Source organism: Nanorana parkeri, unplaced genomic scaffold (assembly GCF_000935625.1).
Source record: "Nanorana parkeri isolate BGI_ZX_2015 unplaced genomic scaffold, ASM93562v1 scaffold177, whole genome shotgun sequence".
Classification (NCBI taxonomy): Eukaryota; Metazoa; Chordata; class Amphibia; order Anura; family Dicroglossidae; genus Nanorana; species Nanorana parkeri.
The window spans coordinates 1,750,095-1,777,989 of record NW_017306445.1 but is presented as its reverse complement, the minus strand read 5'-3'; the positions used below and the strand labels follow the sequence as shown (position 1 = coordinate 1,777,989).

At 38.6% G+C, this 27,895-nt stretch overlaps 1 protein-coding gene across 2 annotated transcripts in view; it reads left to right on the top strand.

Annotated features, from left to right (window-relative positions):
* PEX5L (peroxisomal biogenesis factor 5 like) overlaps nucleotides 1-27,895 on the top strand; it is a 186,827-nt gene that overhangs the window by 78,728 nt on the left and 80,204 nt on the right. The window contains exons 1-2 of one of the 2 annotated variants that reach the window (XM_018554894.1): nucleotides 23,621-23,638; nucleotides 24,840-24,944. In XM_018554894.1, the coding sequence (XP_018410396.1) occupies nucleotides 23,621-23,638; nucleotides 24,840-24,944 (123 nt within the window). Of the gene's footprint in view, nucleotides 1-23,620; nucleotides 23,639-24,839; nucleotides 24,945-27,895 lie in introns of those variants that run through there. The other variant, XM_018554893.1, reaches the window with a different exon arrangement.

Below are 27,895 nucleotides of genomic sequence, written 5' to 3'. Positions count from 1 at the left end.
TTGAGGTATTTGAATGCATTGTTAAGATTTACCTCCTGAGTTTAGTGTCACTCTAGTTGGATGTGCCTAGGTTTGTCCATATACTGTAAATTATAAGGCCAGAAGGATTCATAGAGTTAAACAAATGAAAGTTTCTTATGTCTTACAGAGTCTTTATTGGTGAGATATCTGCATTTGAATTCTTGATTCTGCAGACCTACTGTGACCATCATGAGATGGTGTCTCTCTCACTAGGATTTTATTTGTTTTATTTTATAGAGAATGCAGCATGTAAAGGTAGGTACGCATATAGAAAACTCATAGATAGACAAGAGCAGAGGAAGGAATATGGCAGGGAAAGGTGGGAATAAGGATCCATGGCAGGAAGGCCTTGCTGTGTGTGCCTCCCAGACAACCAGGCTCTTTCTATAATTAAAGTATCACTTTTCAGTGGACTGCCACTTTAATAATGCATTGCAGGAAGTATATAATTCTGTATAACTAAACTGACAAAAATTGACAGAGTTATAAGTACAGAGTGTGACTCACAAACACGTCTTGACATATAATGCAAGACAAATATAATCCATATTTAGATGGAGTTACCAAGTTAGACATGTCTCAAAGTCAGTAGAGCTGACATTGTACTTTGCTAAACCACTGGGCATCATGAAGAGTTGTCATTCTTTTCTCAATTTATTGCATCTCAATGCTCCTGATCTCCTTCAGCCTCTTTCATTCACCCCCTGTCTACATGCACTTGCTCCAACATCTAAAAGGCTGGTGACAAAGGTGGACAATGTCTGAGCAATGTGAGCCAGCATGGATGCTTGTGGTCTCCACCAGGGATGCTTGTAAAAGGGTGAATGTGCAGGAGCACAATTGGGAGACAGGGACAGAGAGCTGTCAACCCATAACAGGAAGCATCTGAACAAGGACCTACGTAGTAGGATCACCAGGTGTTACATGAATGAAAGCTGAACATTTAAAAGGATTGAAATACATAAATTACAATAACATGTTAAAGCTTAGTGATTCAGAGTAGACCTACTTTAAATAACCTTGGGAAACCAGGACTAACGCATTCATACTGTATAAACAGCATGTTTTGACATTTGACATCAGAATGTGCTGTTTATATATTAACAGTCAATAGCCATTTTATAAAGGGGGTTATCAAAGTACAGGGGTACTTTACTCTAAACCTTTGCTAAGTCACCCCCCACCCCTACTCATCCAAGCTAAACTATTCTAAACCCCCCTCCACAGCTGCTAATGTACCTTTGTTCCAGAGCTGCAGCTTGATATGGTCAGATGCAGTCAACAATGAAGAGATTTTCATCAGAGGGGTTGAAATCCAGTGACGTGCGGTCAGGGGAGGCAGGTGAGACAGAGCCTCACCTGGTAATATGGAGGAAAAAGCTGTCAGCTTCAAGTCTGACGCTGACAGCTTTTTCTCCATTCAGAGCGTCTTGTAACAGGTTACACAGCAGGAAAAAGCCTTCCCGCTGTGTAACCTGTCATTGACGGAGCACTGCCTGTTATTTACAGACCACTCTGCATCCGGCTTTTGACAGCTAAGTTAGGTTACACAGCAGCGGGCTTCCCCACTGCTTGTGTAACCAAACATAGTGAGGCAAGAGCTGCAACAGCCTCTACTCTGTGTTGTAGGCTTGAGCCCTGTGGATGGTTTGGACCAATAGCAAAGCGCCATTGGTCTAAGCTGTCCAATCAAAAAAAAACCCACTGAGGACATCAATCCCGATGCCTCACCAGTGATAAACAAGTGATGGACAGGAAGGCTCCTCCCTGTCTCCTCCCTTCCTCCTCCCTCCCTCCTCCACACATAACTTGGTGACTGGGTTGGGGGTGGGGCTTTGGTGGGCTGGGGGTGGGGCTTGCTGAGGGAAATGTCTCACCCAGCACAGAAGGTACTGCATGTCACTGTTGTAAACAAAACAGAAGACCACATCATAAGGGGGGGTTTAGGCTTCATTCACACTTGCGACTTGCTTTTATATGCAGAGCTCTTTCTACAAAATCTTTTAGGCTAGATGCTTTGTTTATGCTTCTAGATGCTTAAAATGACGTGCATTTACATGTATTATGCGCTGTGATTGCTATTTCGTCTGATATTCGTAAGGTTGATGGACAGTGCACAACCGCAAATACTGTACAATTGATCGACTTTTGACTAACCAGCAGGTTAGAAAACTTCGGTCGATCGTACGATTTTCGCAAGGTTGTTGGCGTTTCTGTATGTCAAAATTCGTACGATTTACACTGCACATGCGCAGACAAAAATACCTGCGGTCGATTACCGCAATTCGTCCAGGTGCTTTCTTTTAATTACCGCTGATCCAACCTTGCGATAATCGGGGTATGTCCACAGCTTATTTCTTACCGTTTATAAATAATGAAATCCTTTTCCGTATATCAAGAACAGTACAGACCAGCAGGGAAAAAATAGACACAAAACCTCCTTAAACAGGATTACAACTACTGCCCTGATTTAAGAAGCCACTCAAATTCATTTTACACTGATGTCAACACTCACCATAATTCGAAGAAATAAAGCAAACAGAAAATTGCAATATTATAAAATGCTTTGAATATCTAGAGCTGAAGTGGATAATTTGGGATACTCCGATGTAATATACACTAAATGTCCACATCTCTGCTCTGTTTCTTTCACTGTTCCTATACTTGTTTTAGATTTTTGCATCAAATTGTAAAAAAGCTTATATTAGATCCCTCTATTTCAACACATGACATGCAGTCCTGTGCAACCCTCACCAGATTCTTTAGCATCTGACACCCTGTGTCCCTGTCATGTGCTGTAGTTCCTTCTTCCGACTCCTGAGTCAGTCCAGGAGGCAGGGAGACATTGGCATCCAACACATCTAAAAAGGTTGAATGGCAAAGAAGAAAAAACATGGTACCTGCATGAATCTATAACTAGCCTTTACGGCAGGGTGCACATTGGGAAGGCTTACAACAATACAAAACACAGAAAATCCCCAGCTCACCAGCCAGCTAGCCTGCAACCAAACAAATTGCCCTGTCAGCAGGGCAATTTTAGTTGCACAAGGCTTTAGTTGCACAAACCTTTGGCCAAAAATATGTAGAAGCCACACCGCCGCGCCAAGGCACCTCTGCAAGGTGTGGTCCTAACTCTATGTATATGAGTCTCCAAGTGTGAGCATATTAATGAAGTTGATAAATTACATGCAGGTGTACCTGGAGGTAGCCAACTCCTCCTAATAAGGTGCAGGGACGCACTGGAGGCCCAGCAACCAAAAATGCACGCTGGGACCCCAGTGCGTCCTCTCAACCAAAAATAGTCAAACTAGAAAAACATGGTACCTGCATGAATCTATAACTAGCCTTTACGGCAGGGTGCACATTGGGAAGGCTTACAACAATACAAAACACAGAAAATCTCCAGCTCACCGGCCAGCTGGCTAGTTTTGTATTGTTGAATGGCAAAGACTCTGATGATGGCTGTAGCACAAATACTGGAGAGAAGAAGAGGACAAGGTCCTGTCAGAGAGGTAAGTATAACCCCTCTTCCTTTGCAGAGGAGTGGCAGTTTAATGTATTTAAAGACCTCTTTAAGGTGTCAATTTATAAACAATTCACAAAGCCCTTGTCCCTTCGAATATCTGTGAACGTTCACTTTAAGTGAAAGGCATTCTAAAATCACAGCATGTACGATTCTGTTTTAACATCAGCATTATCATAGGAATACATACTAGAGGTTTTTTTTATAATGTAATCAAAGCTTACTTGAAATAAATCCTATTTTTAGTGAGTTCTGTTCTGTCTACCCATCACTTTCAACAATTTCCTGGATTCACAGTGTGCTTTGTGTCTCTTTCCCCACTGCTTGTGCTGTAATCTCCATTTCTCAAGACTACATATCCAATCATGCATTGCTTCCAGCAAGCAATGATAATATTACATTGTTCAGATGTTGAGTTACAGTTCAGAGGGCAGGCTCGGTGCGAGTTGTGACACAAGGAAGTGCATATATCACAGGGCTGAGTAGAATTGTGTCAGTGCATTTAGAAAGTACATCCCATGGGCAAGATCAAGATGATCATTATGGCTACTAGATCTAGTGGCCACAATGTATTATTACAGCACACTACATTCGAACTAGGAAAAAATATATTAAGAACATTCGGCTTTGGCATTATTCGCCCAAAACAACCATTCACAAATATTTACAAGGTGAAAAACCCTGCAAATTGTTTATGAATAGGACCCTAAGTGTCTATATGTGCTAAACTTAGGAAAGATAGCTATAGGGTTTCTAGTGATCACATAGGGAGTCAGGATATAAAATGCAAGCACTTGAACATGGAAAAATATAACTGATGATGCCCACTGTAAGAATCTTTTTCAGCATTCAGACAGAAATCACACAGCATGTATCAGTTAATATTTATTCTATTTTCGCTACCCTTAATAAATATACCTATAACATTTGTACTCTTTTTTTTTTTTTTTACGATCATTGACTTCACTATCTATATTTTTACTTTTCAACAAACAGGCAATTCATTCCTAGTATTTATATTTCTAGATATTTCTGTGTTAGATATACACTCAGACACTGACCTTGCTGATTTATTCCATATTTTAATATGGAATGTCATAATTCTCTGTGCACATACTTATTTCACCATTACAGCCTGATATACAGTATATACTGTAGGTCACGTAACAATTAGCATCCCTGATTTTGTGTGTAGAGATAAAAAATTATGTGTTCACATTCCAATACTTCCATTGAGTGGACAATTCATTCTTAGCACTGGCTGAAATCCAGTTATCCTCAAAGATGATTGGCTGAAAAATATCTCATCTGCTGTAATGCATATCTAACAATATGGGTGTCTATGGCACCATAAAAATTGCTACTTGAGGCATTTTTCACATATACGTAATCATAGCAGATGTCAGAGAGCACTATTCATTTGGCAAAGCATATGTCACTTTCTCTTTGGGTCATGTAATTTAGGAATTACAAAATGTTATCATCCTTTAACTTGTTTCATTAACCATCCTTTAGCAATGTTGCCTGGTTCATGCAAAATTAGAGCAGATGTTCATTTATCTCCTACAAATCAATTAAAATGTAAATCTTTTTTTATATTCAACCACTTCATGACCGGGGTGTTAAACCCCCTTCCAGTTCAGGCTAGCGCTGTTGTACTTTGACAATTATTCAGCCATGCAATGCCGTACCAAAATGAATTTGATATCTTTTGTATGGGACAAATAGAGCTTTCTTTTGGTGGTATTTATTCTTTTTTAATCACTGCAGTTTTTTTATTTTACTATATTAAGGACAAATTGCCAGAAATGTTGAAAAAGAACCTGTTTTCCCTATGTTAAGCTATAAAACATCGCACATACGGTATATAATCTTTCTTCATAAATTTAGGCCAAAATGTATTCTGCTACATTTCTTTGGTAAAACAAAACCCCAAATAAGTGTATATTAATTACAATGCGTAAAAGTTATACATTCCACAGACTGTGGTATATATATAGTATTTTAAATGTATCAACCCTTGTGCCCTGACTGCTTATCACATTTCTTGAGGCCCTAAAATGCCAGGGCAATGGGCAGTACGCAGACCAAGGTCAGTTAAGGTGGCAGGCAGAGATGTGGTCAATATCCAGGCAAAGGATCAGTCCAGGCAGCAGGCAGCAACAAGGTCGATAAACAGTCCTAGGTAAGTTCAGGCGGCAGGGAGAGACATTGTCAGTATGTAGGCAAGGTCAGTTAAGGTGGCAGGCAGAATAGTGGTCAGTATCCAGGCAAAAGATAAATCCAGGGAGCAGGCAGTAACGTGGTCAATAAACAAGCAAGGGTCAGTTCAGGAAGAAAGCAGATCAATATTCAGGCAAAGTATTCGTTGAAACAGCAGGCAGAAACAGCTGATACCTACACTAAGATCTTAGTGAGGTATGGTAGAGGCAGAAACAGTCTTTATTGCAGAGGGCAGGTTTTGAAGGACAATATGGACAATAGTAAAGTGTGTAAATACACTTTACTATTGTCCATATTGTAAAATCACGCCTTATTCTGTTTTTGCTATACACGCAGCATCTTTTTTGGGGTGTCCAGCCTACTTCGTTGGAAGGAAAAATATCAGAGAAATGTCTCTCATCTAGCCCGCTGACCGCATCAGACTGAAGCTTTTCAAGAGCAGGGCTTTCCCGGTAAATCAGGGCTGTAATAATTTCCTCTTGATATTTTAGGTAGGAGTCAGCTCTTCCTGCAAACTTATAAATCACGTATGAGTTGTACATCGCCAATTGGAAAAGATAGATTGCAACTTTTTTGTACCTGTGCTGTGATCTTCTGGTTGCCAAGTAGGGCTGCATCATCTGGTCATTATAATCCACATCACCCATATGCAGATTATATTCATGGACGCAGAGAGGTTTTGGGAACAATTCTTTTGTAGACTATCATATGTGGAGTCACTTCTGGGAGGGCAAGTTGAATTGTCACTGAAATGTAGAAATCTCATTATCATTTTATATCTGGCACTGCTGGTAATCAAGACTCTGACTCGGGCTGGCACTGCTGGCAATCAAGACTCTGACCAACTGACAGGCTGGCACTGATGGCAATCAGGACCCTGACTGACTGACAGGCTGGCGCTGCTTGCAATCAGGACTCTGACCAGACTTGGGGGCTGGCACTGCTGGTAGTTAGGACTCTGACCAACTGACAAACTGGCATTGATGGCAATGAGGACTCTGACCAACTGACAGACTGGCGCTGCTGGTATTCAGGACTCTGATTGGACTGGTGGGCTGACACTGCTGACTATCAGGACTCTGACCGGACTGGTGGGCTGGCACTGCTGGCAATCAGGACTCTGACCAGACTGGGGGGCTGGCAATCAAAACTCTGATTGAGACTGGCAGGACTCTGATTGCTGCTGGCACTGATGGCAAGACTCTGATTGGGGCTGGCACTGCTGGCAATCAAGACTCTTACCAACTGGCAGGCTGCCTTCTGCAAATGCTTATTGCCTACATTCATTGTTTATCTTCTGGCTTCAATAATCTGGATAAAAAACATGTATGTAGCAATGGACTGCATGCAAATAGGTCATGTCGTTATTACACAAAGGTGAGGTGTTGGCCAAAGCAAGGAAATTCCAGCTATTAATGGATACAAAATCGTATTGAAAAGAAATTCTAATGATTTTGGGCGATTTTTTTCTTTTTGTAATTTTTACTCTTCAGATAAAATATTTTATAAATAAACTTCTAATACAGTGTGCACCCATGACACTGGTGTCACATAGCATTATGTTTCTTCTAGCAAGAACGCCAAACAGAAGCTCTGTCTATTCAGTCTCTCTCAAATTAAAAGTCTGTAATGGCCCCATCTAGAAGGACAGGCAGGCAGACAAAAAGATGGAGGGGGCAAGTCAGTCCTCTCACTCATTCACTTGTATCTGTAAATTTGAGCTTGAGCTATTGAGCTTTGTAAACAACATGCTTTTTCAGTATAGTAATGAGAGGCTGGAACACATGAAAATAAAAATATTTTCCATTTCTATATACTGTATATTCGATTCACCTTTAAAGTTTAGACTAGGGGTTTAGGTTAGGGGAAGACATAGGTTAAGTGTTGTTAAATCATTTTTCATGCATAGGTACCAGATTAATGTAAACAAGTGATAACACACTGCAGAGAGTGAAACAGAAACACAGGAATTTGTTCTGCCCTTTTTTACGGCACATTTAAGTTTCTATACCTGTGCTTTTGATGTTACAATTATATTAAAACATACATTTATACGTATTTATGGAGGTAAGGCTCAATGTTTAGAAATGTGGTTATGTGCAGAGCAGAGAAGAAACAACTCTTATTGTTGAGAATAAATGTGTGTAGCATGGATATACAGTATGTGTGGATACATCTATATACAAAGTTTAATAGATCTCTCACAGTTTTAGGATTAGGTGCTAAGAGGTTATGTACCATGGGGTAAAATCTAGGCTGGGGTAAGGGTTCAGGCAGAACTCCAGGAATAATCCTGACTAGAGGTGACAGCGTGGGCTGTCTCCGCCCACACCGCTCTGTGATAGGAGGCTGAGCGGTGTGGGAGGAGAGACGCCGGCCACTCACAGCGCTCTCCTCCCGCGCCGCTCGGCCGGCTGTCACAATTTCTCTCCTCCCCGCTGGGATACAGAGCAGCGCCCAGCGGAGAGGAAAGATATGTTTCAGCGGCCGATATATTGGTGCATCCCTAATCCTGACTACTTTCTCCAATGCCACCTTAACTGCACATACACATGTACATGTATATGCAGTACATGATGGGTCAAATACATTTATAATGATACCTTATTTCCTTTACAAAATTCCCCATCATGTGACACATCACCCCTAATACAGCAGACACAGTGCTGGCTGGAGGGAGGGGAACGATGATGTAGCAAAAATAAGGTTTGCTCCGGATGCCAAAAACTCTGAATCCAACAGGGTTATTCACAAAAGGGTGAAGAGTTTGGAGAAGGCAGAAGTGAACAATCTTGGACAACATAGCTGATTTGCTGAAAACTGAAAACTTCTCCAATGCAGCTCACTTTCCAGTTCAGCTATAATGCCCTGGATTGTTTACGTCTCCTGCCTTCCCTGAACCCTTCAACCTTTACTGAATAACCCTGTAAAATGTCTTACACTGGGTTTTAGGCAGTTAAAAGTATTGGACAATGTAAATGAAACAGCAATTTTAAGTAAACACTTGGACGCTCACAGTCAATTCCAACCAAGCAGCATAATTCCACACATGCTATATAGTTTGTAATGGACAACCAGTCATAAATTAAATGTAAGTCTATAATGTATGAAGAAGGTCACTTGAAGCAACTGAATTATTGATACCATGTGAAGAATACATGGGGTTAGAGAAAATATTTTGTTATTTTCAGCTTTTCAGAAGAAAGGGATTGAGTATTGAACTTTACTGGTGTACATTATTGCAGGAAGCCTCATTAATATTCATCTAGATTTATGCAGACTACAGAGATCTACTGCCTTTCCCAAACAATTTTCTCCAGTGTTCAGCTCTCGCCTGTGCAGAAATCCCATTTATTTAGAGAACTCTGTAACATTTATAGATGACATGAAGGCTACAGACTGTAATTTATACAGTATCATAAAATGGTTCAGGCTGAGAAGATGACCTCCTAATTGGAGTCACACAAGTGTTCCATTAATACAGAAAACTCCAACAGCAATGTTTTTATTCTACAGAATGCCTAACACACTTCAACGGCAAATGAGAAAGAATGAAATTAACATATGCGGCAGAATTATGGCAGACAGCAGATTGTTCTCTTGACTTTTCTATACTTTGAATAAAGAACATGGCCTGCTTTTAGCCTACCCAATAATGACTGGGGAACATTTGTACATATGTTACAAAGTTAATGCCATGTAAATAAAAAGATCAAGGGTCAAATTGTCATCATGTTGTAAAAAGAATAGATAGTAAGCTACACATGTAGCATGTAAAATTGATCTATCTCTCATGATTGCACAATGCTCCAATTATGTGCAATTGATCGCCATGAGATGCTACCACAAGCTACATGTGTAGCCTATGTGGGGACCATGCCCTTAGCAGGAGTGCTCATAGCCTAAATTTAGCATTGTAGATAGACTGTAGTCAGCCTGAACTCTGAATTATTATAGATTTTGTTGGATGTAATCTAAACTCATATTTTTGTTTGCTTCTGCCTGCTGTTGGGGAATGTCACTCGCAATAAAGAAAGAAGATAAAATAGTTCTTCTGAGTTATGAATATTTATGTCTTCCTGGCCAACCGCTAGGATGTTTATTGCCAGTGGTGCAAGCTGGAGAAGGATATAAATACTTGGGGTAACCTTGGAGAGGGGCTTTTCTCTTAGGCCTCTGCTTGAAGAGCATGTCAGTGTAAGGAGGTATTTTGCACCCTACGCCTGTTTCCTGGGGAAGTCCATGTTGAAACAGAAGACCTGTGTCCAAATGTCCTAGGGAATTTTTTTTAATATTCAATTTTTATTGATATTTGCAAAAGGTTATACACACACAAACATATAAAGTACAAACCGTCCAGTCCAGATATTAGTGTGACGGCGAGCCCGCGTCTGTCCCGAGCGGAGACGAGTGCGGGGACATTTGGGCCTGCGACTTGGAATAGGCCGCCGCGCGCTGCGTGGCCGGGGTCTGTCGTTCCGCAGCTAGGTACTTTTTTTATACCTGCCGATGGTGTTTTGGGTGCCTCTGCTTTCCCGGTTCGTCTCCCCATCTTTATGTCGGTTGAGAGTGCCGTCAGGCTGGTTTGGGATATTGAATTTGCGGGTGGTAATGCCGGAGCTCCAGTTAGACACGTCTGAGCGCCATCAGGTCCTGGACACGCCCCCCCTCCTAGAGAATTTTGCTGCCTTGCTTGAGGGCACATCTACAGGGATGTTAAGGACCTGGGAATAACCTGCTGCAAGTGGACATTGCAGGGAGTTCTGAATACTCATACTAAAGGTATGTGTGCCACCTAGAGCTACTCAACAGTCTGGAGAGTACAAATTGTTGGTTCCATCTTGAAAGCCCTTATGTCTATTTTGACTCTGTGTAGAAGTCTTGAATTGCATTTTTGTCACTTGTGTATCTTAGTCTATCCCACTCTCTTTGTTTTTTTTGTTTGTTTGTTTGTTTGTTTTTTAAATAATGATCCTTCCGCATCCCACTCTCTTTGGAGTTTTTTGCACCTTAATAAAGTCGTTGAATGTGTTAGTGACTAGTGTGCAATTCCTATCACCTCCTAGAGTCAAGAATTATGCCCTGAGGTTTGAAATGCTAGCACACCAAGTAGGGTTGCTACCTGTCCAGGATTCACCCGGCAGTCCGGGTTTTGAATGCTGTCTGGGTTTCATTTCCACAGAAAATAGCCTCAACTGTGATATTTACGTATTAATTAGTGGCACTTTTACATATGCATAAACCACGACTCATTCTCCTACAAAAAAATATAGACATATATTTTTGGAGTTTATAAACAGTACATCAGAAAACACACATGGTGATCAGTACGCCCGGCAATGGCTGTTTTGTGAGCCATCATCAAACAGCTCATGTCACAGGCTCCATGTACAGAGTTGATTGGAGTGTCTCTGTGCCTTGTGACTGCTGTGATGGCTAATCACAGTGCTCACAAATGTAAACACTCTACATTTGATAGCCTTTCTCTCACAATAAAGGAAGGGGAGGAAGTAGTATTCATTAATTAAGTTTAAGTGAATGGAAGGATTAGCAGCAGCAGCAGATTCATGATGTAGGATATTAACCAACTCTTTTTTAACCCTTTTACACTCCTTATCTCATCTCTATCCTGTCTGTCTATATGACATCTCTGTTGACCCTCCACCTCCCTTATCCTGCACATTAACCCCCTCATCTTCTTTCTCCTACTATATCTGACCTGTACATTAACCCCTGTCAACTCCTCCTTCCTCTGTATATGACATTAATGATGCACTGCAACCAAAGCTCCATGTTTTAACCACCTTAATACCGGCATAGTTTTTTATTTCCCAAAAAATTGTGGACTAGATGAGATCACCATAGGGTGTCATTTTGGGGGTGTTCGTACTGTCCTGGCATTTTTATTTGAAATGCTTTATAATAGACAGTAAAGCAAAAGTTTTTTTTTTTCATTTGTTGGTCCTTGTTTCTTTATATAGTAAAACAAATTGTGGTTATTAGATACCACCAAAAGAAAACTATGTCTCAGAAAATGATCTGAAGCTCGTTTGGGTACAGTGCTGCATGACTGAGTAATTGTCAGTCAAACTATCACAGTATTGAAAAAATGGTCCATTATAAACGGGTATTACAGCCTGGTACTCAAGTGGTTAATTGAAAGCCCAGCATTCTATGCAAATAAACTATTATGAAATCACACCATACAAAATGTGTTTTGTAGAATATAGAATTTATGCAAGTATAGGAAAGCAATGATATAACAAATCAGTTTTAAAGAAAACCTGACCAAAAACTATCAAAGTTTACCTTTAAAATATAATTCATGTGTATTACTTCACTTAGCACATAATTATAATCTTTACACTGCGCTCTTATTAAATTTGCCTGTATGTGTTTAGGAAAACAGTTATCTTTACATTGGCCCTTACTCAAGAAAAATAAAGTTCTTCTGTCCTAGGGCAGCATTATCCGCTGTTAGCTGTGTTTGGCAAATACTTGTCTTCTTTGGCCCCTCTATGACTCTGCTTCTGATTCTGGGGATTCTTCCTTCCCTGTGTTTGAATGCCACGGTGCAAACATTATTAATGATACTGTATATTACATAACCATCATTTCGTAACACGAGATCCATGCCTACAAAAGCTCATTCTTTATAACCAGCACCAATCTCTCATCTTTGCAATCAAAATTGTTAGGAAATAGGAAACTGCTGCTTCAACGCACAGCAAGTGACAATAAAACAGTCAGATGTAATACCACTTAAATATTGTTATCTTTTGCTTCCAGCATTGTATTTTCATGGCTCTGCATCTGCAGAATATTACTGTATTTTCCTCTGTGTGGTATTTTTTATCCCTTCTGTAGCTTTCCCTTTCTCAAGAGCATATTAAAGTTGTCATTTTATATAATCCTACATTTTGCCTTTTACTGGTGCAAAGCAAATAACAGGATGAAAGCTTTTATTTCAGAAGGAAAACTTCCTAAACTGCAGTAAGAAAAAAAATGACACCCATAGCGCATAGTGATTTTCCATTAAGAAACATTCATAAGCATAAATGACTAAAGAAGAAAAGAGGAAACATACATCAAGGTTTGCTCTTATTTAGAAGGAATTATTATTAGCTTCATTAAGGACACCAACATAGCTCACAGTGCCAGTCTCTGCCCCCGACAAGCTTACATTATAATGTCACATGCAAATAGCATTGCTATGAGATTAAATTTGAGTACACAAAGGAAATCAGCACAAAAGTACTAGTACAGTATATCATTTAGTTCTCTTATTTCTTTATCTCATTTCAGTTCTGCTATTTCCATGATCATTGTAGACAATCACTGGGTTTCCTTCATTTTCTAAGCCTTGGTGTCTTTTTTTCCTTGTGTAATACATTACCGCTTAATTACATCAACAATCTTATTGCCAAGCACATGAGCTATTAAATTGGCTGGGTGCCTCACTGGGATTTAGTTTTGCTTTTCTTAAGAACCATGCATCATCCACACAAATACATTTTGATGCACAGTATATTATGGTTCTGAGGGTAATATCTGTGCTATCATTCACCAAGTATAAAGCTGAAGGAACAACATGACAGTGTGGGAACTATAATCTTGTGAACGGTGTTAGAAATTTTAGTCCCTGTATTGCTCTCAAGATAGGTTGTCTTTCATGTGAACCTTTGCTTTGCCCAAGCACTGCAATAGTGGCCCCCACCAGCAGCTTATATCTACCAGCTGCTCTGTTTGACCACTGGGTGTAAAGAAAATTTGGGACACATTTACCTTCCTTTTTTCGACTTGTATTTTCAGTATACAGCCGCAATTAGGATTTGATCACTGGCACTGTATTTAGTTTGTGATATTTTCACATTTCCACACAACTTTAAGACCAATTAAAAGGTGGATCACACACAACCAAGCGCAGCACCCCGGCTTACACCATTAGGGAGATTGACCCTCTCTATTTGTCCTGACGACCGATATCACTGAAAGTGAAAGCAAATCCCACATTTTGGGTTGTCATCAGACAAGGAATAGATGGGAAATCATGCAATGGGGACATTAGTTCTGGTGACCCTGCTGACCACTGGGGATTTCCCTTCCTTTGGAGGGATCCCCTTTCTTTTCCTGTTGTGGCTATCAAGTGCAGCAAGTGAAGGGAAATCTTCTTAATGGGACACAGGTGGCAAGAAAAGCTGACAGGGGTATTAGCACTCCCTACTCTATCCAAAACTAAAATAAAAAAAGTTTTGGCTTCTGTTCTACTTTGATTAAATACCAAGTTGTGACTTGTGGCTTACACAGGGCTGAGGACTTTCTACCTGCTCCCATATGACAATGCTATGCACCTGAGTAGTAAATTGCCAAGTACCAGTCCTGTTGCATGGGAGTTAGTGGAGTGAGTCCCCTCAAACCTGAAAGTATTTTCTTCAATCCTGGAAACCGCATGGATGAGCAGAGGAGTAAAGGTAAGGTAAGTAGAAGCTGCTGGTGGGGCTGCCATTAAATGAATGCATGCATGGGTAAAGCACAGGTTCATTTTAAACTTAAAGGAGAAGTATTAAGAGAGTAAGATATGCTCTTCCCAATATTTAAACCCGGAGTGGGAAGCTGTCCCATGCTGCCTGCATAGATTGAGAGCAAATCGATCTTGTGACCACTGATCGCTCAGCTCACATTCTCCTCCCTGCAGAGAGTGGTAACTGTCATTAACTGCTCCCTGCAGGAAATACCCCCTCCCCTCTCTCTGTTCCTCCAGGGCTCATTGGAGGGACAGACAGGGGAGGGGGCGGGCACAGCTGGCTCTAGAGAGGCAGAGCCAGCTGTCCATCAGGCAGCAGGGTTTATCCAGTATAGTTGTACCTGGGACAGGTGTCCCAAATTAAAGATTTCACCTCTATTCCTGTTCTGGTGACAGCTGAAAAACTTTGGATTTTGGCTCACCTCCTATTCCACTGACAGTGGTCACCAGGGCCAATACAGAATGTGACCTTTCACCTATATCGACAGATTTAAAGGCCTGTGTCAAGATCATTTAGAATTCATTGTCAGGTGAAGTTGACCTTATTCTGACCCACTTCAAGCGGGTTTTGCATCCCCATAGACATATATGGGAACACAGAGCCCACTTGAATTAAACAAAAGCCTCTTGACACAGGCCATAACATTGTATTTAAAAAGGTGTTTTGGCTTTAGATGTGCTTTAAAGTGACATTAAAACCTAAAATGTTTTCACACCCACAATCTTTATCTGATCATCTTCTTCCTTCCAGTAGTTTTCAGGAGTCCCTCCAGCGCTGTTGCCGGTCTATGATCCAGCACTGACTCCTGTCTTTTCCTGTCCCACGGAGTCTGTGCGGGTGCATGCTGCCTGCGTTGACTTACTTTGTGTCCCTCCTCTTCTCCCGTCCGAAGATCTGCTACTGCGCATGCGCCCGCCCCATGATCCTTTGCACCCGCTCAAGAATTTTCTGATCTTCGGACAGAAGGGCGCGGCGGAGATACAGGTACGTTTTAACCCTTTTCTTATGTTAACTTTTTTTAATGTTTCTGCATATATTTACTGCTTGCCAGGCTTTCCTTTAACATACATTATTTGTACATCAACACCATAGTGTTCAAAGTATTTATGAAATAGTTGACAGTCTCTGTGTTTTGGGATCTGCTCTAATAAACCCTGTCTATCCATTTCGGGATAACATCCACAACAGCCTCAGGCAAACCTGTTATCATTTTTCCCGTATCCTAAACCAGTCTCTTGTTTACTGTGTGACATGTCATGATGTAGCTGTGGTGGGTCATCTAATGAACTAATATCCACAGTTTAGCTGTCCTCAGCAAATCTGCCAGTAACAAACACAGCCAGAAGAAAAATATAGCCAGTTTAAAGCCAATGACTTGACTATAGAATTATAGGAGATTTGCTTTTACTATTCAAGCTTCTCAACCCAACCAATATATAATTTACAAACTGTTATTAATCGTTCTACTGTGTTATTATTGAAAATCCAATTTAAGCTAATGTTAATTAGTGGTGTATTACTGAAGATTTTGGACCTGATGTACTAACTTCATAAACGTGCTCTTCAGTCCATCGATCTTGAGTAATGTAACTGGGATTATTTAGGAGATGTACATGACCCTGTTACAAATATCCCCCTTGGGACTATGCACATGCAAATTCACTGAGTGCACATGCCCGTGACTTTACCTAGATATAAGTGAACATGTCAGGATTCTCTTCATTGGTGATCTCCTCTGTATTATGCAAATCTAAATATTTACTGTGATGAAGAGAAGTAGTAAAGGTGTCTATCAAACCCTATGCTACTTCACTTCTCCAATTATGGAGTCCAAGGTTCATGCCACAGTGATGTATTCTCTACACAATCTCAGAGTAATGAAACCAGCACAATTTATTTACTAACATGGCATGGTGGATGGCTTTATGGTTGCACTGTTATCAATGACATTATACTTAGTAAACAGTATTGGTCCAGATTTGTAGCTATGTAATGTTAATGAAGATCACCCATAAGGCTGTGCACCACAATATTTTAATGATAACAGGACATTAAGGGCTGGACCACATCCAGACCAGAACGTTTTTTATCCGTGCCTGAAATGCTTATCAATGTATTCCTATGGTGTTTCTGGGCTCTGTTCACACCAGTGCAGTTCGTTCCGGTGTGGGGAAAAATGCTGCATGCACTATTTGTTGTGGTCTGGAATGCACTAAAACACATGTAAATGCATACAAGACACATGCAAATGCACTGGAATGCACTGGACTGCACCTAAAAGCCTATCTGTGTGTGTGTATATCTATACCTATATCTATAGATATATATCTATATCTATAGATATATATCTATAGATATATATATGTATAGATATATATATACACACATTTTATTACTATTTATTGTTTTTACTCCTTGTAAAAATGACCTGCAGCAGTCTGAAGTCCCCACAGCTTTGACCAAATCCTGGGCCATTCATGCCAGGAAAAGCTTTGATATTTCCTGGTAGGTTTAATGCTTGCACACTCCCTCACACCTCCCAGACATATCGATTGGCCCATCTCTATGGTGAGCTGCTTCACTGGCCAATAGAAATGGGCACCAGAAAGGATGGGGTAGACAATTTTAGACATTATAAGGACATGATGAAACTTTGCTCAATTAGAATGGCTCATTATAAACTGGCACTGCTGCTGCAAGTACATGTAGGTGCTTAAATGTTATAGCTGATTGTATTTTTTTTTAATTGATAGAATCACTTTCATTATGCTACTAGGATGAGAACTGTTAAACTTCAACACTCCTTCTCCTGCTTGGTTGTTTCTTTTCTTGGAATATTGAGTCAAATTGTTTTCATTGACAAATGATTAAGATAGAGATGGAGTTACAAAGTAAGTCTATTCCTATTGCACAGGTCAACGAGTGTGATCTAATAAAAGTGTCATGGCTTCTTTCAGGTAGTAGGTGTGACCTTGAAGAAAAAGTGGTTCAGTCTTCCAAAAAGTGACTTGACCCCAATTTTGGTGGGTTATTATTTATTTTTCTCTACAAGGAAATAATTCACCTGCATGCATAGCTATATAAAGTTGTGTGTCCTCTAGATTTCTTTCTGTAGGACTAATATAGTGTATGCATTTAGACGCATGCTGGTAGATATAGCAAAAATATAGGTTAGAGTTTCAGAAAAAATCTAGTGATGTTGTGTAACCTTTTATCAATGAACTGGAATGCACCTGCAGAAATGAGCAGCTGACTCTTAGTATCTGTAAGGGAAAAGCTGCCATAATGATAATTCGAGGAGACCTCATCTTAAGAATAGTGTCTTCACATATTCATTTTCACATGAAAAGGTGCTGTTCCGTCCATATAAACGTGACATTTTCTTTTGTTTATATCTTTTAGCTTATAGGTTTGGGCAGAACTGTAAAATAATATTGTTTTGCACTGATTGTACCTTTTTCAAACTGTACCCATTGCCTAAACACAGTGAAGGCTGCAGAACTTTTTAAGAGTATTATTCATGAAAACACAGATATTTTACATCAGTGATCACAAGGGCCAACAATCATAGTGCTGAAGCTGTGCAAAATATATCTTAAAATCTTAAAAGAGTGAATTTCCTCTCACTTTAAATAGATTTCTTCCCACTTTCTGTTGTATCTCCAGGACAAGATGTGAACAGGATACAAATAGCAAAAAAATCCAAGAAACCTAATAGGGGTTTTAGACATACTCCTTCCAAAATAGCTTTGGCTTTAGATTAATTTTAAACTAGCAGTAACCTATGTGCAGCAACTTAAACAGCTGGCTATATGAATGTTAAATACCTAATTTTGTGTGCAGATATGGTACTATTACATGCAAACCAATCTGTGAATTATGTTAGTAGCTTTTGGCTTATTAAAGGAAACCAGTACTGAGGATGTATATAACCTGCCATTGCTGAGCTCTCCTTCTGAAAATGTTAGTTGCCTGGCTGTCAGCCTGAATCAATGGTTTCTGTACTTTCTGGGTACCTGGTCCAGAACACATGAGTAGATCAGTAGTTCCCTTTTTAATCTTCCTTTTCTGATCTCCATGTTCATTTCAGGTCTGTGACTCAGAAAGTCAGGAGGGCAACATAATAGCATGACGCTCTTTATATTTCCCAGACGGGTTTTTCTTTTACTGAGTTATATTAAAAAAGTACACGTTACATAAGAGTGATTTTACTGATTGTTGTGGTTTTAAAATGCATGCTAGTCATTGTCATAACTAAACATTATAAACCACAGAGCTTCTGAGGTCTCGCCTGACAAAAGCAACCCATACTGTATTTTGTATTTCTACCATTGAAAGGTTCCTTTGTGTCTCCGGAACGGTGGCACAGTCTTATGTGAATCTGTTCATATGTGGTGTACTTACAGCCTATACATGCTTCAATACGCCACCCTTACGCATCCCCCCCCCCCCCCCCGCACACACACACACACACACACCTGGGCTTTTGGAGTGGTTAGAGATAATGGGTAAACATGAAGCTATGCGGCCTATTGGAACATTATTCCAGCTTTTATTCTTGTGAATATGTAGAAGTGAATAAAGCAGTCAAGCTGTGATTAGGCAATTGGTACACTTTCGTTTCCAAGGCCTTCCATGGAGCTAATTCAATAAAACCACATGAAAAATTGAGCAGTTGCTTATTTTATCCAATCAGGTTTTAGTTTATATTCCCTGAATTGCATATGAAAATAAAACATGCTGCCTGATTGTGTTCTATGGGCAACAGCTCTATGTTTGAGAGTTCATAAATTAACTCTGCTGTATATAAAGTATGCTTTTCAACATGCAGTAGTAATTAAAGCAGCATTTGAAACAAATTGTAAGCATTAGTGTCGATTCTTCTACACCCAGAGCTGGTTTATTATAGAGGCAAAAAGACTCATTATCCCATGCCAATCAGAACAGTGACCTGCCAGACTTTAAAGAAACTCATATATAAGCTCCCTGCTGCTCTTTTCAACCAAGAGACTACTTGTTTTTAACAGACAGTCTCAAGATTAGAAATCAACTGGATTCACCTGACCTTGAGATTACTAAATAAAAAGCATTTCAATTAATGCAAAAGACTTAATGTTAACTTGATGTCAAGCACTAAGCTTGTTGCCTGAGCCATAAAAGCCTTAAAATGTCTGTAATGTGTGTTCTCAGTACAGTCTACGTTTAAACTAATAGTTATCTTAGCATATATTCGGATTTTAATTATCTGCTGTGCATTGTAGTTATGTCACTGATCCATTTGGATTTTTCAATTTCACATACATCAAGGGGCTATTATGCGTGAAAAGCTAGGAATTATGTTTAGTCCATGCCTGTGCTTCGTAGAGGCATCTTAAAGTATAGCAGGTACAGATGAGTCAGGTGACCTATGCCCAACAGTCATTGTCATCCATCATATTAGGCTAGATACAATTTCCTGCTACTTAATGGAACTGATTAATTACAAGTTCTTTATATTGGCTACTTCAAACACCCAGGTAAATGTGTAAAAAAAAGTTTAAAACAAACATCTGCACATGACAGCATGTTTGAAGCAAATACAGTTTAATTCAATAAAGAGTGTAAATCAATAATTTAGCAGACCACCCCCATATATAAGCATGCTGAGAAAGCATCAGAGTATTTGGATGGTTATTGGTCACATGTGACTTAGATGTTTATGGCCATTGTATCATTCAGCTTATGGAAACAAAACATTATGCATTTAAGAAAATGTATGCTTTGGGTTTTTTTTCACTTTTTCTTTCAGAGTAAATGCTGCTTTAATTTACTGGGACATTCTGGATAGTATAGCATGATATCTTTCACAGCTATGGAGATTACCTATGTTGATAGCATGTTCTACGCTTACAGTGCACTTTTGTGGATGTCATATGCTTGAATTCTCCACAGGACACATTAAATTGTATTTAGACACAATTAAGCACAAGCATGAAACACTTAATTAGTATGTCATGTGCAGATTTAATGAAGCACTCTTCATCATAGAAAAGAACCATAGGGAACATATGCAAACAGAGCTTTCCTTTGTTAATATGGCATATTCAATTTTCAGTAACAATACAACGTAATAATTTAAAGCAGAATGGCAATCATTCTTTACTTTGTATTTTGTATAGAGTGAGACAGGATTTGATCTTTTCCAGGTCTTTATTGCTTTCCATGACACCAGCAGTGAGCCCCTAACCACGTTTGGTCCTACCATGACATCCACTGTTCTGTTAAGTGCTGATGTTCCTCAGTTCTCTCTTTAAAGTAAATCTGCAAATATATCTATGGAAAATCCAGTATGAATTCTCTATATATTGCACTTCCCAAAGGGAACCAGGAAATTCAGCCCTGGAGGGAGGGGGTTCTTCCTGTAAGAGTTACAGAGAACAATAAATACCTTGGGATCAATCCTCACCTTCCCTTACCCCCAAAAAAAGACTTAGATTGATCTTCACTACATCTCTCAGATGCTTTGATCTGGACCGGCTATTTAAGAGCAAGTGTATATACTGAGCTATACAAATCTGGTGACTAGTTTGCAGACATTTCAGTTTTACCAACAAAATAGAGAGAACTGCTATTTTTTTTAAAGTAATTTGGAAGTAAATATTAATGTTTAATGTATAACATTTAAAATCTGTGTTGTTGAATACATCTATCAGTTGCAATAATGACAGTGATATGTTGAATTGGTTGTGTGGTTAATTTGAACTTAAAAATGGCAAAATGTATATATTTGCAAACAGTTGCAAAAAAAATCAGAGGGGGATTTCTTGTGTGAACTATGGATGCACAGTAAAAATGACATCTTATAATTGGCTCTAGCATCAGTTGAATAATATAGTGCATAACATGTTGTATAACATCAATACATCCCACTGCAACAACTAAAATTCAGCCAGTTTCTAAAGCACATTGTAAAGAACTACAATACAGCATCAACCAATATCCTGTTTTTTTAAATATGAATATGTAGGTTAGGAAACCACGTCTTCTGACTAAAATTCAGCACACTTTTTCACAAAGGTGATTACAATAGAGTAACATAATATGATTTTCACTAACAAAGCAAACCTATTTATACATGGCTTGGTTTAAAATATTTTAGGCTTTCCTCTTCCATTATACCACAAAAGGTAAGCTCTGTATGGAAAATTAAGATGTACATTTTTGAAGCTAATAGACATTATGAAAGCCAATAATAGATATTTGATCCAGGCTTTAAGCTCAATGTTTACCTTAGGCTTCATTCACACTCCTCAGCATGGAGAAACATGTAGAAAGAAGCTGCAAAGGATCATTTGACCTTATTTTTATGCTTTTATACTCTAGTTTATATACATTTACATGTATTTTACACGCATTTCCATACTTTAACAATCTACTTGTATTAGCTTGTACACATTTTGTTTAAATGCATTTATATGGGTTTACATCAGTCAACATATCCATCCTACAAGACAAACTGACCAAAAAGTGCATACTTTACAAGTAGATTAAGATCAATGCATTGCATATAGAAGCATTCATTGAATGTGAACTTCATGATTTTTTAACATAGATATGTACTGCTTTTGTAAATGAGGCCTTAGGTTTTTCTTTTTGGAAAGTTAGTGCTTTAATTTCTACTGATGGGCTTGTTTTATAAAGTAGTTCAAGTGAAAAGTGCAGTAGTGAGTATTAATAAATCAAAGATAGGGTGCTGTAATTGGATGATAAAAAATAAATGCTGATTGTTTGCCATTGGGTATTGTCCCTTAACAACCCCATCAAACCAAGCTAACTTGTGGTTATCTGCAATAAGCATTCACCAAAGGTATTCTCCACTTCTCAACTGAACAGCACTGTGGAGCTACAAGGTCCAGAGTATATATCACTACATCACAAGTTTGCAAAAGTTCAAACACATGTGCAATAGAAACACAGCTCTGTTTACTTATATGCCTAACCTCCACCTTACTGGGTAGGTATCAGACACTCTTACTGGCCCAAAGTAGAACAGGTCACTATTTATTTCTTCCACAAGGAAAGTCACTTTTGCTTAATGTTCTGATGAAATCACAGGCATACAAGTTTTAACAAAACTTTTCTCCACTCAGTTCACTGTCTTACTGCAGAGCCCTGAATTAAGAAGAACTCTGACTTCCTCACGCTCTCTACCAATCACATGATCCTCAGTATGTCCCAATGTCAGAACTGCTCCTAGAGACAACAATTTCAGCTGTAAGGCAGAAGAAGCACAACAGTGCAGACCAAACACATCGAAAAAGGTATAACAGTTTATTGCATTTACAGGGTTAGACATTTTAAAAGCATTTAAAACTTGCAATATCTGTCTGTCCGACCCAAATATTTCCTTTCTGGCTTTATCAGGGGATGAGATGGATGAATAATGAATAAAAAGAGCTGTGTTTTCTATAGCACATGTATTTGAACTTTTGCAATCAGTTGTTCTAAGTGAAGGAGTGATATACAGTATATACTCTAGACCTTATAGTTCGACAGTGCTGTTCATCTCTGTGAAGGACATTTTTTGGCAAATACTTATTGCAGATAACCTCAAGTTAGTGTGATGTTATGTAATTGTTTTGTACTATTTGAAAAGGTTGTCCAACTTTATGACTACTGGTTTTCCATACCTCATATTGTACCTTGCACATAGTGCTTGCACGTTGCACTGACAAGACATGTTTCTTCCGTTTCCATACACAGCATTGACCAATATGTATACAGTATATGAATGGTGTTCTAGGTGTGAGGCACTATAGTCCCAACAATACTACGCTACAATACTATTCTACTAAAAAACGTAAAATACTAGAAAACACAGATATTGTTTGAATAAGCACTTAAACACTTTATTAGTAGAGTATAATTCCTGGGGCAAAGCACCGCACATCTAGAAAAGTATTCAGACTTAGATTAGTGAGTATATGACACATACCCTGTGCTGGCCAGCTTAGTGAGGTAAGGTTAGGAGTCTATTAGCACAGAAGTATAATATTTCTCCTATGTATATATGCCTACTCCAGTTCCACCATCTCTACCAAACCTAAAATTGCAGCCTGGACAGATGACTATCCACTAACAAATTGTTTCCACCCCCATTCTACAACTCCTCCACCTGGTGAGCATCCATAATCTACTCCACCTCCAAATCATCCCTCAAATTTTTGACCATCCATTAACTAACTACACCCCCATCTTTTAAAACAATGGTCACATTTTCATGTTCCCAGAACCTTCCCCACCTGCATGTTGAGGAGAAGTGTCATATTCTGACAGAGCGACAGGTAATATGTTCCAACATAGCAAAGTGTTTTAAACATATGGATATAATTATGTGTTTGAACACTGACACCTTCTGATAGAGAGACAGATAATAGTATTATATTGTGCTCGGACACCGCGGTATGTTCTGTCTTATTAGTTTATATGCATTGCATTTTTATTTAATTATTGTACATTGACACTTTTTAACACACAACCACAAATGGAGATTTTTATTTCTCTTCATAGTTTATCCATTTCTGTCAGTTATATTGCACATTTTCCATCACAAAACATAAAATAACAGTATATATTCTGTTTTCAATAAATGTATTTAAATTGACTCATATTTTTCTTTCTACATTTCTACACCTTTTATACAAGCCTGCAGTTGTAAGAGCCACCATCACACGACATCACACACCCAACCGAGGAGAAGAAATCTTTTTCCACTCTTGGGAGATTTACTCTTTCTATGGGTTTAGATAACATTGTCACCAAACATTTGTTTGGTTGTCAGCAGATCAGAAATAGAGGGGATATCTTCAAATAATTGTTTTGGTGAAAATTGTCCAAAAGGGGATTTACCATTACTTTGGAGAAATTTCCTCTCACTTCCTGTTTTTTTTTTACACAAAAAGAAGTTGAGAGTTAAGGGGAAGCTCTCAAAATAACTGGGAGACATTTTAACCATTCCCTATGCTTGCCAACTTTAAATTTAAAAAAGTTTTCAAATTTAAATAAAGTTTACAGACTCGTGCTGTTACTGTTTCTTATTTTATAATGGACCATTGACAGCAGATTTGCCCTCCTTTATTTGTTGGCTTACCCAATTAAAAATAAAAATATTTATGTACAACCTCTTTTATTTTTGTCTCTATAGTTATTAAACCCTTAAGCAGTTTGTTTTGTCACTCTCAAGTCATAATTTCGCTGTTCACGCAAGAATCCCAAATGATACCGTTTCATTGAAAAGCCTATTCAGTTGCTTCACTTGCTAAACTTCTGTATTTTAAATCAACATGCATTTTTCTTAAAACTTATACTAATATTTTTACTTTTTTTATTTGATTGAAATGCCAGTGTGAAAGGTGCTCATAATGCTATATTAACCAGTTAAACATACCACTGCCATTAGCTCACTTTGCTTTGCAAAAATTTGGGCTTAGTGGCATGTTTCTATTTGGGGGGCTTGTGATAATATCACCCTTTCCTGACACAAGCCATTATGTATTTCACTATTGTAGGGGAAAAGTTCTAGGGCGGCAGATAAGGCTGTTGCCATGGTGATGAAGGAGATACCGAGACAGCCGTCTGCAGAGGAAAAGCCCCTCCTTTCTATGACATCACAGGTGGGCTGTACCTGGATTTTAAGAAACTGACACATGCAACTAGCTCTTAGAGAAAAATTAAAAGGACAATAATAACCATTGCTTTAATATTTTTTATAAAAGAGGCCATAGGATTTCTTTTTATTCCGAATGCCTGTACTAGTTATTTTCTAGCACTTGAAAATAAATAATGTCATGTCAAACGGTGACATTTAATTAAGTCAGTAAACCAAATGCATTCATGGGCACAATATGCATGTGTCAGTTTTGCAGTACAGTGCTTTATTTTATTATTTATGTGATGTTTCAGTGATTGTGTTGTGTTAAAAAAAATAACTGCTGTGCCTAGTTTGATAAGCCTTGCAGAGTATTTAATCAAATTACTATGTGCTTGTGCATTGATTTGTGTACTTTTGTGTACGCCTGCATATTTCTCACATTGTTATTTGTAAAAAAAAAGTATAGGAAGTATAATGAATCCCTAAAAACAAATTAATATATGAAATCTGAAAGAGATTTTTCGCCAAAAATAACATTTTGTAAAAATGGGTTATATTTTATGTCACCATAGAAACCTTATACTCCTAAATTTGTTGACTTGAGGTCTATAGGGCAGAATTTCACAATAACACAATTCGCCCCTAGTTTCATGATCTTTTTTTGCTTATATGCTTAATATATGTAGATTGCACTTGTTCGTTTATTGCAAAATAAATTGTAATTTGTTGCCACAAAACATGTGGCCATGTGAGAGGGGTACAGGCAAATATAAGATCTCATTTTACCATATGTTACATTTAAAAAACAGGTTCACCTTTACATAAACTAACGTTAGCCCTCTCCCACCAGCCTCTTGAATTATACTTAATTTTAACCCACCACCACCCCCCTAGCTGCTTACATACCTCTGTAACAGAATAACAGCCAGATTTGTTATCTGTCTCCTCTGCAACTATTATTTTTGGAATCGGTATTGTCGCTATCTGCACACACAGAGGTCTATTTATAAATGTTAAGAATTCACACAATTTTCACACATTTTTCCTATTGTATTTAGTTCGAAACTATGAGTAAATCCTGGGTGAAAGTTATGTGAAAACATTTACGTATAATTAGACCCCTTTTTCTCATTGAAGCTGAAAAGAACCGTATAACAAGACTCTAAAACAACATTCCTATATACTTTAATTTTGGAATTAGTAGGAAATGGTTAGAAACCCTATGCCCCATTGGGGAGTCTTTCCTTCACTTCCTGTCTCAAGAACACAACAAGAAGTGAGAGAAATCTCTCCAAAGTGAATAAAATCCCCCTATAACACAGCTGCAAGTAGAACAGATGTGCACATTGGAAGATTTTTTTCCTCACTTCCTGTTCCAGTTACAACTCTATGGCCTATTTAAAAAATAAACCAGTGTAGCACTTATAAATATTATCTAAAACTTTACATCAATCTGCATAATCATCAAATAATAAGTGCATATCATATAAAATCCATAAATATTTGTCTCTTCAACATAAATATACTGTCTATAGAATAACAAGATGATCTGATTAAATTGAACCAAAGCTTCTCACACACGTGTAAATCCACACACCATGCTTAATGTATGTAGAACAAAAAAGGTTTTACATACATAGGGTGAATCCTATCACCCTTTTAACACACACCTCTCACCTCAGAGGATGGACCTATTTACTATTTTAAGTGTCATTAAGCTTGTTTACTAGCTTCAGGGGAAATAAACTGGATGGTGTCTTTGTCTCTTGGTCCATCCAATAGCTAATGTATAAGCTCATAGAGGTAGCACTGTTTTTTTAAAGAGAAAATCCGGTGCTACCCATGTAAAACATTATTTATTAAAAGACCAAAAACACAGGACACTCGCATGTAAATGTGTGCAATTAACTGGCACAGTCAGAATAGCATATCTTTTTAGAGAAGGAACTGGCTGCATAATGCAATCTGTACAAAGCGTTTAACACTCTCTTATCTCTTCCCGTTCCACTCTATAACATCACCTGAACTCCACTCTAACTCATGTAAAGCTTGGAAAAAAGAGTTCCCCATGTGAGGATCAAACTTACAACCTTCAGATTATGAGATTGAGGTTCTAATGAGTCCAGGGACACAGGGATATACTGAGTGTGCCAGTTCATTGACCTCATATACATGTGAGTGTTCTGTGTTTTTGTTTATTTTAATAAATAATGTTTAAAATGGGCAGCACTTTGGATTTTATATTTATTTCCCTCTGTGAGAATATACATTAACCATTGGACGGTACAGGAGACAAAGACACCATCCAGTTTATTTCCCCTGAAGCTGGGAAACAAGCTTAATGAGACCTAAAATAGTCATTAGGTCCATCCTTTGAAGTCAGAGGTGTTTGTTAAAAGGGTTAGAGGATTCACCAGGAGTCATCTTTGTTCTAAAGTATACAAAGGAGTGAGATTTCTATGCTCGGCAGTTGCAGGCGTTTGACGAGAGCCAACATCAGGCAAGGAAACAGCTTTATTTGAGTCCCCTAAACAAAACGAGAACTTAACCCTTGCAGTGTGAGGGTAGCCCCGCCGCAAGAGTTTTTCCTTAGCCTAGAGTGGGGGGAGGGTATAAAAATAAAATTACTTAAACTAAGCGTTGATAATTTAATTATAGATAAAAATAACACAGAAAGTAGTAAAAAGGGAGTTAATAATAGTGGGCTCACTCCAGTCAATATAGGAAATCCGTTGGCACATGTAAGTATAACTACCAACGGACGACCGAAATCAAGGCAGAATAATAACAATAAAAATAGTGGGGAACAACAAGGTAGTAAACTTTTGTCCCACAAAAAGAGAGGAATTAAATGTATGTACACCAACGCTAGAAGTCTGGCAAATAAAATAGAGGAGCTTGAAATTAGGTTAATTGAAGAGGACTTCGACATAGTGGGTATAGCGGAAACCTGGCTGGACAGCACGCATGACT